The following is an 11,494-nucleotide window of genomic DNA, read 5'->3' as shown; positions in this document are numbered from 1 at the left end:
CAGCACTACTGAGTTATGAATTGACTTCTTAGGGCTCGGTGAAGCAGGTCTGACACATTGTACATTGGCCATTACTTTTTGATACTTTAAGATGCCTGTGAAAAAACCACCCTGAATGTATTCCAAATATACTATAACTCATGCTCTTTATCACTTAATTCAGTAGACAACTCATGAGTAGTATTTGCAGTTAGCTTTTCATAAAATTGGACTGGGAATTTAAAATCTTATGTTCCCAGTGGGTTAAGTCAGAACCAACAGCCAGGATCACTCAGAAAGGCCCAGTTAAAGAGCCAGTTGCCACTGGGCAGACTCGGACAACTCACCACCAGCCCCTAAGGGGAAGGGAGGAGAACTGGGCTCCACAGGGTTTTCCAGAGCTGATCTTCAGTACTTTCTTCTGAGGTGCCCTTGGGTAGACTTGAACCTCTGTGTACTTCTGTTGGCAGCCTAATGTAAGTACCTTTACTGTTTTTACTGCCCCTGGACTTCCATAAAGATCTACCCACCATGCCATCGAGTCAATCCTGGCTGAAAGAGACACAGTACAACTGGCTGTAGGACACAGTACAACTATTTCACAGGGTTTCTGAGAACTGTCCAGGTGGTCACTTCCCATCCATGGGCTACAGTGACTCTAGGTCAAGCCTCATCTCACTGGTGCTTCTTTTCTCTTATTCAAATGATAACATTTTAAAAATCACTGCCATAGAGTGGATTCCAACTTGCTGTGATCCTCTAGGATGGGCAGAACTGCCTCTGTGGCTTTCCCAAGACTGTTACACTTTTCAGGAGTTGAAAGACTCATCTTTCTTGCTCAGAGTGGCTGGCGATTTCGAACTGCTGACCTTGTGAGTAGCAGCCCAGTACATTACTCATGGTACCACCCAAATAACAGCACATCAAAATCCAAACCCACAGCCACAGAGTCGATTCCAACTCAGAGCAATTGTTTGGGTTTCTTTAAAGCAGCCGAAAGCCTCATCCTTCCCCCACGGAGGGGCAGGCAGGCCCAACTGCTGAGCTACAGTGAGCAGCCGAACGCAGAAGTGCCCCACGACGACGCCACCAGGACTCCTTCAAATAAGGCCAAATACTTAAAAATCATATAAGATGTAGAATTTGTGGTGTAACTTCCAGGTATGATTTTATTTTTCAAAGGAAAATTATGATGTCTAGAAATCCTGGTGCCAACTGTATTTGACAAATGTCCACACACCTGCGTTTGAGACATCCAAGAGCTGGTGGGGGAATGCCAAACTAGTACTATGATAACCCCTTTCTCTCCTGAAAAGACAATGGACCCGTAATTGATCAGGGTATTGAGTAGCATCATATAAAACAGCATCTTTGGCTAGTCTTGCTGTAAGCAGCAATACTCTTTATTCAAAGGAGCACTGGCCATAGGCCAAGTAGTCAATATCAAACCCCTAGCTGTACGGATGTTTTCTTTGCGTGTTACTTGTAGCTGTTTGGTTGTTGAAGAAATGCCCATCTGTGCTTCGTGTGAAAATAAACTGCCAGTGGATGTGACAGCACAGCATGCAAAGAGTTAGAATGTGAGGCTACGGGGTCTGTCGCTTCAAGATGCTTTGTTAGCGCAGCCCTTGCATCTCTGCGAATGAACTTTGGGAGACCTGGAGAGAGGGAAGTCCACAATCCAACAGTGACATCATATAGACAGGCTGTGCTCTGTGCCGTCTGCCATAGGCCAGAGATACCCACAGAATGGTGTTTGAGGTGGAAATGCCCAACAATAAAGCAATCAAATGACACTCTCCTGGAGGCTGATGTGGGCAAGGATATGGTCTTTATCCCTAAATACACATCTACTGTCAACAGCAGAATCTCATCTGGCTTTTTCCACCCAGATTCAATAGTTTTGTTGTTAAAAACAGAGTAGAATGAATACTGCTTGCACCCATTAAATTAAAATTGGGTTTGGGGGAGCTTTCTGAAGGTCAGTTAGCCTCTGAAATGGAATGCCATGACATCAAAAGTAGAGAGACTGCTAACTTGAGTGGGTCTCTGCAAAGTGCCAAACTCATTACCCTGACTGTACAGGCTTAGAGAGATGTTACTCAAAAACATACAGTTTATATATACCGATTGCAAATTCACTACTCTTAGAAACTTTAAAAGAAGGTTTAAGAAGACCGTAGGAGTGGAGAATGAAGTGGACTGATGCTTCAGATGTACTTGTAAGAACTGCCAGTGTCTGATGCAGTCCTTAGCACACAAGCCTATCACCGACCTAGAACACAGCAAAGGGGCCGCAGAGAGTGACGTAAGAAGCAACAAATCACACACACGGGAAAAAAGCTCCTTGTGAGCATAGTAACCTTAAAGGACCCCTGTTGTTAAGTACTTTGTGATACTCCCTTCTGACAAAGATTCACAAGCCCTGGTCAACTGGTGGCAGCAGCTAACCTAACAGCAAGCAGAGTTGACCAAGAAAGAGACCGTGGCCCAGTGCACTTCATCACCAGAGACCTCTTGCAGAGATGCCTTGAAAATGCAGGGGCCTTTGGCACCCAAGGTGGAGAAATTCCTTCCGGCAGAGGGCAACCCTCTTTTTACTGCAGCTATAAGTGAAGGGCAGCCTCATGTATCCTCATGCACTATAGCCGAGTTCCCAGGGGGATATGTAGAGTAGATAGAATGCCAGCCCAGAGAAAGAAAACTTTGGTGTTACAATGTAACACATCCAGCCTCGTGCTTCAAAATCTTCTGAGGGCTGGTCCTACGTCAATGGCAAACATCTGCCTGAAAGAGAATGAGCAGTAAGGAAGGTAACACCAGGATAGCCAAGCTTGTCAGGGACTGGCCCTTCAGTATTACAAAAGAAGTCGGTGAGGTAACTGTAGCCTATTCATCCACAAAACAAGATAAATTAGCATTAGCCCAGTTCCTTTCCTGGCAAACTAACACAAAGGAAAACTAACCATGCTTAAGCTAGGCGCTACAAATATTTCTCTATTAGCAACCATTTTCTCCAGGGAGAACTTAAGTTCATCGAGATCGTCAGCACGTTATATAGTATTGCCTTTGAAAATTCTCTTAACTTGTGGAAGCAGAAAGAAAGCCTATTCACATGGATTTTATACATTACTGCATCAACACAGCATTTTTTAACCACTAGAAATAATGCACCCTAAGATTCATCTGGTCTGCCTCATTAAACATTAGTGTGTCCAAACATTCTTATTGTTGAGCAAGACAACATCCATGTAGTTGTAGAAGTTGGCGGGCTGAGAAGTTTACACGGAATCCAGCGCACGCACCCCCACCGACAGATGCATCCTGGTCCTTGGCACACTCCTCCAGCTGAAGTTTATTCTGAGTCCAGCTCTCCCCTTTCAGAGGTCCCGTGTCCCTAGAGAGCCCCTGCTCCAACACCCCCCCACCCCCACCCCACCCTCTCCTACATTTCCATACCCAGCCTGCACATTCTGGGTCTGGAATTTCCCCATTTCTAGAACAGTCATACGAATGGCGTCATCACAGCGGAGGAATGGCGCAGTCCTTGGATGGCAGCATAGGGCCCCTGCTGAAAATAGTGATGGTATCGAGGCATGTGGAATGATGGGAATGTGGGGCCACTCCCTTGCATAGAGCTGGCAATGGCTGATGGGGTCAGAGGCATCCCGAGTCGGCTATAGGGTGGCAGGGATCCCTGTATGGGATGAGGAATGGGTGTTGCTATGGATGCTGTACTGGTGCCAAGGGCAGTCAGGGACTGTGGGTGCTGAAATCCAGGGAAACTGGATGAAGAGGATACCCAGGAGCTGAGGGACAGATTGTCAGATGTTGTAAAGGCTGACCCTGGAAGGAAAAAACAACCCATTAGCCTGGAAACTTGATTTCAAAGTGCAAACCACAATCGACGTGATCTCTAAAGATGGATTACTTTTCAAAAAGAATGACCAAATATGCGACTTAAAAAGATGGTCCAACTTGTCAACCATGTGGCACGTCTCTTTCCAGATTAGAATATTTCACTCCCATCCTGGATGGAAAAGACAAAGAAGCATTGCTGGTTAACTTTCGGCTTCCCTGGAGGAGACTTCGTGTCCTATCAGTGGTGGCTAGCATGTTGCTTTGATGTGAAACAGATGTTAGCAGAGCTTCCTCACTACGTGGACTCAGAGGAAAGGCCTTAGCGATCTACCTCTGGAAAATCAGCCAATGAAATTCCTAAGGATCATGATGGTTTAGTATGGGACTTGTCCTGGGGACAGCCAGAACTAGGCAGCATTGTACCCCAGTATGCATGGACAGCCAGCCAACCACAGTGACGAGGAAGAGACAATTTCACAACTGGGGAAAGATTCACACCTTTAGGTAACCTGCTTCAGCTAGCTGCCTTAGAGCACAGTGTGGCTGAACAAGGTGGTGTTTGTCTTCACCTGTACAGCATCCTCCTAAGAAAGGTGGGAAAGTCGAGCCTCAGCAAAGCTAGCAGGTTTCCAAAGCCGCCGTGAGAACCCATAGACTATGTTTGTTTTTCACACTGCAGCCAGCATTCAGAGGTTTCGAGAAGACCTGGCATTCCGTTGACTAATGTTCTGGCGGTATATTGGTTAGGAGTGAGTTAAAAGAACCGCCCTAGCATGTTGGTCAAAACTGTGGATGTGGTTCCACATTATTACCAACCATAACAAATGACACAGAAACCCAGGGGGCAACCCTCTGATTCGGAGTTCACCCCTTGTTTCCCTGGATTCTGGTCCCACGGGCAGAGGGCTCCTCTCTGAGCCTGGGTGACAGACACTTCCCCCTAGTCCTGCCATGGAAAGGATCACCATCACTACAGTCACAGAACGCCCTTCACTCGGGGAATCCTTTTTCTAAATGTGTTTGCTTCTAGAAAAGTATCCCCGGTATATGTGGGAAAATACATTCCCAATTTTCAGATGATGAAAGTCACTCTTTCGTAGTAAATCGAAGCCTAGGAGTTACTGACCCTTGCCTCAAAGGCTCAGTATCCTTTGTCTGGATAATCAAACTCCAGGTAACCTTCAGACAGCAGTCATTTAAGACTCTAAGGCAAAATAATAGAACTCGTGAGAGTCCACATCAAGGATGGGCTATTCCTTCCTAGCCCACCCACTGTGATGGAGTGGATTCTGACTCCTGGTGACTCTAGGGGGGGGGGGTCTCTAAGGTTGCCTATCTGTCAGGGAGCAGCAAGCTCCTCTTTCTCCCCCAGAGCAGTAGTGGGTTTGGTTTGAACCACTGACCTTACCTTCAGCAGGCCAGTGCTTCTCCACCAGCACCAGCAGGCTCCTTATTCCCTTCTAAGAGGGCTCTCAAACCCTTTCTTGGCTGAGGCAACATGAGAGAGCTTCACACGTTTTGCAGCAACATGGAATGAAATACGCCTCACCAGCTGCCTGCCTCCCTTTTCTGTTAGGGGCTCTGGCTCCCAGCAGGTCCACAGCCCAGAAGGGGTCTCACCTCGGTTTTGTGTGGTTTGGCTCTCATCCACCAGGATATCCTCTTCTCCTCCATAGGTACGGATGGGCGAGCGGGCATAGGAATGCTTCTGAATCAGGCTCTCCACACTTTCCCTAGGTCAGAAAAGGACACTCCGTGAGTGTTCTGCAGAGGTAAGCTCTCAAAGATAAAAGGGCTTACTATAATTTATTAGACAGTAAGGACATTTTCAGACACAAGGTAAACCACTTGAGGGAAAGATGACCTTCACAAAATTGTAAACCCCTCAGAACTGTGAATCCAGGAGACAAAGGGAAGCAAATAACTGGGCAGGGTAGAGGGAAGGCCCTGAAATCCTACCAGATGTGAGCGCCAGGTGGAAGAAGAACCGGGACACCTGACCACAAAAGGAAATGAAGGTGCTATTAGAAACTCCAATGACTCTTCGCACGGGCCTCATCAAGTAACGAATATAAGAACCTCACCAATTCCGTATCTGCAGAACTGTTAGCAAAATGTTCAAACTCACCAGTCATTAAAAATGAACAAAAAAACTCAATACTCACGAACAAACAGAGCAAGTGCATATAGAATATAAAAAAATAGGCAGTTTTGATCATGGAGAAGTTTGTGATTTAATGGAACAGGACCACCAGAGAGAGTCAAGTTAATTGGGATCATGCAGCATCCAGGTCCATGGATTGATGCATAACTTAAAAATAATGAACCCATTTCTTCGCACTGACTGAGACAGAATTATCTCCAACACAGTTGAGTGAAAGGAGTGAACTACGGAGGGTGTATAAAGTAGGTTTCTAGTTGGGAATTAAAAAGAAAAACGAAAAAAGGGTTCTGTTCACATATGCCTGTATAACTCGTGTGTGTAATTTTTCACTCTGCTCACTGCCCCAAACTATAGAGCCAAGTTCTGGGGTGCATAAGAGCACATCTTGCACACATCTTACACAGAGGGAACTGCTCCGTCAGTCTCCACGGCGGCCTTCCTCCCGTCACTAGGAGCTTGCTCCCCACAGTTGAAGCACAATCCCTCTCTGAACTACAGGGAGGCGCATGTAGAAAGGGGGTGAGACATGAGGGCAAAGCCGACAGTTGACTTTCCACTAAGAGCGTACAGGGAGGCCCTGGGATAAGGAGAAGAAGTTGAGAGAGACAGAAAGAGCTCCAAGCTCCGGTATCAGGGAATGTCCCGGGCCCAGGGCTCCCAACGGGCAGTCTAAGGGGAGACCAGAAGGTCACAGGATAGACTGTTATCCCATTCTCCCAACAATAATATTTCTGGATTCATACACAAGAAAGAGCCTACAATGACCTGCCTGCGTGGAGTGCAGCTACAACCGGAGGACGTGAAGTGGGCGTTCTCAACCTCGCCTGCTTCTGAGCCACTGGGGTTCTGAAATCCCAACCAACGGAAAACTGTCTTGAGGTATAAAGAGCTTACAATCAACAGCACGTTCTCAAAAGGTACACTAGGGTACATTTGCTATAGGTCTTAATGTATATATGTGAAGCCATTACTGCAAGCAAAATAAACATGACTGCTATGTCTAAGCCAGACGTGTTACCCGTTAGTAATCTCTTCCGGGACCCGACGCTGACCTGACCTACCTTCCTTGGGAAACCCCGCACATCATTTCTCTCTCTCCAGACTGGTGTGCATTTCCTAGAATTTTATAAACATGGAATTATACCTTACAGATCCTTTCACACTGGAACCCCTGTACTCCAGCATAACTGTTGTAAAAGTTGTCCCTGTCAGAGAACAGGTATCAGCAGCTCATTCTTCTTCATGCTGGATTGTTTGCTCTTGTTCCTGGGCGCTTCTGAATCTGTCCCAGCTCACAGCAACCCCAAGTACAACGGAAGGGGACACTGGGCTTATGCCATCATCACAATTGTGATGTCGAGCCCATTGTTACAGTCACTACATCAGTCTGTCTTATTGGGGGTCTTACTTTACCAAGCCTGATGTCCTTTGCCGGGGACTGATTTCTCCTGCTTTAGGAGCCCTGGTGAGGCAGCGGGTCCTGCGTGGCGCTGTTAATCATAAGGTCAGAAACTTGAATCCACTCCAAGGTAGAAAGAAGAGGCTTTCTACTCTCATAGAGTTAGAGTCCCAGAAACCTACTGGGGCAGTTCTACCCTGTCCCACAGGGTCACTATGAGTCGGAATCTACTCGACAGCAGTGAGTTACGCTGAGCAGCATCCCATTTTATGGAGCTGTTATAGTCTGTGTATCAAATGTGTATCAAATGGCGTCCTCATTGGACTTGGTTCCAGTTGGAAGCTGCTACAAATAAAGCTGCTCCCCCAATTCATAAAGGCTTCTTTTCAATGGACATACGTGTTCTTTTCTCTTGGGTCAATACTTAGGGGTGGAATGACTGGATCGTATGGCAGGTAGGTGATTAATGTACAGAGAAACGGTCGAATGATTTTTCAAAGCTGTTGTGCCAAATGTGCCAGACAATTGTGCCACCAGCGAAGCATCTGAAAGCTCCAGGTTCCCCATGTCCTTAGGGTCCAGCTTTCTCACTGTAATTATAATGTCCATTTCTCTAAGAACTAACATGTTGAGCATCTCTCTATGTTCTGACTCGCGATGGCCATAGATCTACTTTGGTGAACGATTTGTTCAACCCTTTTGCTTAAGGTTTTCACTAGGTCATTTGTTTTCCAATTGAGTTGAGAGTCCCCTATATATCAGAGCCCTGGTCTTTGCAGGATCTATGACTTGCAACTATGTTCTCCCTGTCAATAGCTTCTCTGTTCATTCTCTTTCAAAGAGCTGAAGCTTTTCATTTCGTTGAGCTCTACTCTGTCCACCGCTCTGAGGAAGAAAGAGGACGCTGTCTGCTCCTCGGAAACCCTGCGAGTCAGAACTCAGTTCAAGGACAGTGTTTTTATCTTGTTTTGCTTTGTTTTAATAAAATCGCATCTAGCCTATAAGATTAGTGAATCCACCTTCTTTTAAAGTGTAGCCTTTTAAAGAAAACCCAAACCCTTAGGGCAGCCTTGTGGATCCCTTGGAGTCAGCCTGCTGCAATGAAAACATGTTCCCATTCACTGGCAGGCCTGATGAAGCCATTCAATGCCAATGTTAATGTGGAGGGATAATTGACACGGATCTCAAAAAGTTAATTTTCCAACTGCCATGTTTTCATCTTTACATACTTACAGCCTGGTAATTCCAACAGTCTCCATAGCTCATCAAGGACTAAAATACACTATAATGACTCGGTCTTTGGGGGCAATCCGGGTTACTAAAAAGCGCTGAGGAACCTGCAAGAACATGTCAATCACGATACCCATTCAGGCTGAGCTCCTTCGGGTGTAGGCCGAGTGCTAGGCTGTCACTATTTGAAATGAACTGAAAACACAATGAGGCGGATGCTCTCACGCGAGGCAGGAACTTGCCGCCATGCCCTGGGAAGGAGTTTATCACTGTGTATGACAAAGGCATGGTCCCCAATCGGCCCAAAGGATGGAGAGCACGTTTCTAAAAGGTCTTCCTCTCCCCATACTCATGTACGGAAGTAACTAGCTGCAAGCGTTCGAAGTTCACCAAGGAAGAGTAGCATTTGCATCTTTAAAAGCGATGGGGGATCATTTAGCCTCTTCGACAGACGCAGAAGAAAAGGCATTTTCTGCGTGGCACGCTGCATCACTGCCTGGCGAAACGTCCTGCCTCCTGACCTGAGCAGACCTCCACACCATCCACTTTGTCCTGGTGGAGCGCTGGCGTCATTACTTATGGGAGTCTCTCCGAGAGGAAAAATGGGATTTTATCGAGGTGATTTACTTGTGTCAGGCCTGGAAGTGAGCTGAAAGCCACGGCCATTCTTACATAAAGGATGCCATAATCGAGTTATTGCCTTTTAAGTGATTAAAAACAGTGGTGCATATCAGAGCCATCTCCTCGAAGATGCTGCAAAGAGTAGCCAGCCCACGCTGTTTACGCGATGTCTAATCCCTCTTCCAGACGGATGAAAAGTGCAAACAATTTAGCTTGCAAGTCTGTTGGTGAGGGTTTCTAAAACATCGTACCCTGAGAAATGAGCACCGGCTCAGTGCGCCTGGTGAGTGATGTTAGATATTACCAGCGGTGACAGTGTCTCATAATATTCACTTCCGTCCGGGGCCAGAGCAAAGTGTTATTGTAGGAGGCTTCCTTTCGGAGTTAATAGACCCAAACCAAGTCCACTGCCGTGAAGTTGTTTTTGAGTCACAGGGGCCCTTCAGGGGGTTCCGAGGCTCTGGGGGTCTTCACAAGAGGTTAGCAGGCCGATGCTGAATCGACAGTGGCACCAAGGATTTTGGAGTGAATAGATCATGGGAATGGATCCCGTTAATGAAGGTTGGTTGACACCCCTACATCTAACACCAAATCATTTTTCTGTGCACAGAAAGTGCCATGAACTTAAGTGATCTTTAAAAAAATCATTTCTGGAAAAAAAAATCATTTCTGAATAGCTTATGGCCGTCATTATTCCACAAACAATACACCTGTCAGAGGTACAAACCAGAAGGTCCAAAAATAGCGGGAAATGACAATGATTATGTTGCTCTATCAAAATACCCAGGACCATAAGCAATCATTTGGACAACCTGTTCCAACTCCAGGCCAGCAAAACCGAAACGCTCTACCAGCACTGGCACTCCGCTACCTAGTGCTGCTATGCCAGGATGCACACGGGGACGCCTTTAATGAGCGGAATTTATTTTCGCAGTTTGTTGTTACTGTTAGGTGCCCTGGAATCGGCTCCGACCTGTGACTACCTTAAGCACAAACGAAACACTGCTCGGTCCTGTGCTGACCTCACAATTGTTCTTATGGTTGAGCTGATTTTGGAGGCTAGGAGTTCAAAGTCAGGGTGCCTGCTCTAAGCAAAAGGTGCTCTCTCTTTGTCAGCTCTGGGGGAATGCCCTCCTCTCTTCAGCTTGTTTCCTGGCTCCATGGAGATCTCCACATGGTTCGGCACCTGTCTCTCCTCCTCTTGGTTGGTTTCCTCTGCTTCTCTTATATCTTATATAAGAACTTGACTCAAGACACACCTTACATGAATCCTGCCTTATTAACATAAGGAGCAAGGCATTTCCAAACGTGATTATAACCCCAGGCATAGAGGCAAGGACTTGCAGGACGTATTTTTCAGGGTCTCAAATTCAATCCACTTACTGCCCTTCCTCAAATACTGAAACAAAAACACAACTCTCTCTATGCTCGTGAAGCGGGACCTTAACGTTCTTCTCCCATGCCCCCTTGCACCAACGCTGTAAATAATATGCTTGACTTCCACGGCATTTACGAGGCTAATGGCAATTATGTGTTTACATGTCTGTCTCTACTACCAGACTGCCATCTCCTGGACAAAGTCAAGATCAATGCTTGCGTCAGGCAGTGGTTCTGCGACTTCAGTGAGCATCAGAATCACCAGGCACACTCCGTCCCGAGGGCACTGCGCCCACCAGCGAGTTTCTGCTTCAGGAAACCCGGGGTGTGGTCTCCAATGTGTTCCCAGGTGATCCTCGTGCTGCTGGCCTGCGATCACACTTGGAGAAACAATGTAATGGCAAAGAGCATGAAAACAGGAAACCGTCTACTCGGGCTTGAAACCTCACTTTTGCCAAACTACGCCACCCATCCAGAACTCGGCTTTCGTATCCGTAAAGTGAGACTAATAACATGATCTCTTTCCTAGGGTTTGGTAGTGGGCTCTGCACTGAACTGCTAACCATAAGGTCAGCAGTTTGAACCCACCAGGCAGCCAATGGCAGAGGAAAGATGGAGCTATCCACTCTTGTAAAGATTTAGTCTTGAAAACCAAAGGGAGCAGTTCTTCTCTGTCTTGGAGAGTCGTTATGAATTGGAATTGACTTGATGGCAGTGAGTTTGCCTTTACGTTTTTTAAAGCTTGGGTTCTTAGGGTTAGTATTAATATTAAATTAACTCATACCTATAAAGTAAGGTGATCAGATTTTAACATGGGACACCATTGATAAAACTCTTATCCTGGCGAAATAGCCACATGGCAG

General features: G+C 46.4%; 1 protein-coding gene across 1 annotated transcript in view; it reads right to left on the bottom strand.

The window, feature by feature from the left end:
- Positions 1-3,484: 3,484 nt before the first annotated feature.
- TBX20 (T-box transcription factor 20) overlaps positions 3,485-11,494 on the bottom strand; it is a 50,292-nt gene continuing 42,282 nt past the window's right edge. The window contains exons 7-8 of the mRNA XM_075557549.1: positions 5,461-5,573; positions 3,485-3,825 (exon numbers count right to left, since the gene is read on the bottom strand). Of these exons, the coding sequence (XP_075413664.1) occupies positions 3,485-3,825; positions 5,461-5,573 (454 nt within the window). The remainder of the gene's footprint in view (positions 3,826-5,460; positions 5,574-11,494) is intronic.

Source organism: Tenrec ecaudatus, chromosome 9, assembly GCF_050624435.1.
Source record: "Tenrec ecaudatus isolate mTenEca1 chromosome 9, mTenEca1.hap1, whole genome shotgun sequence".
Lineage (NCBI taxonomy): Eukaryota > Metazoa > Chordata > Mammalia > Afrosoricida > Tenrecidae > Tenrec > Tenrec ecaudatus.
This window is presented reverse-complemented; position numbering and strand designations above follow the sequence as displayed.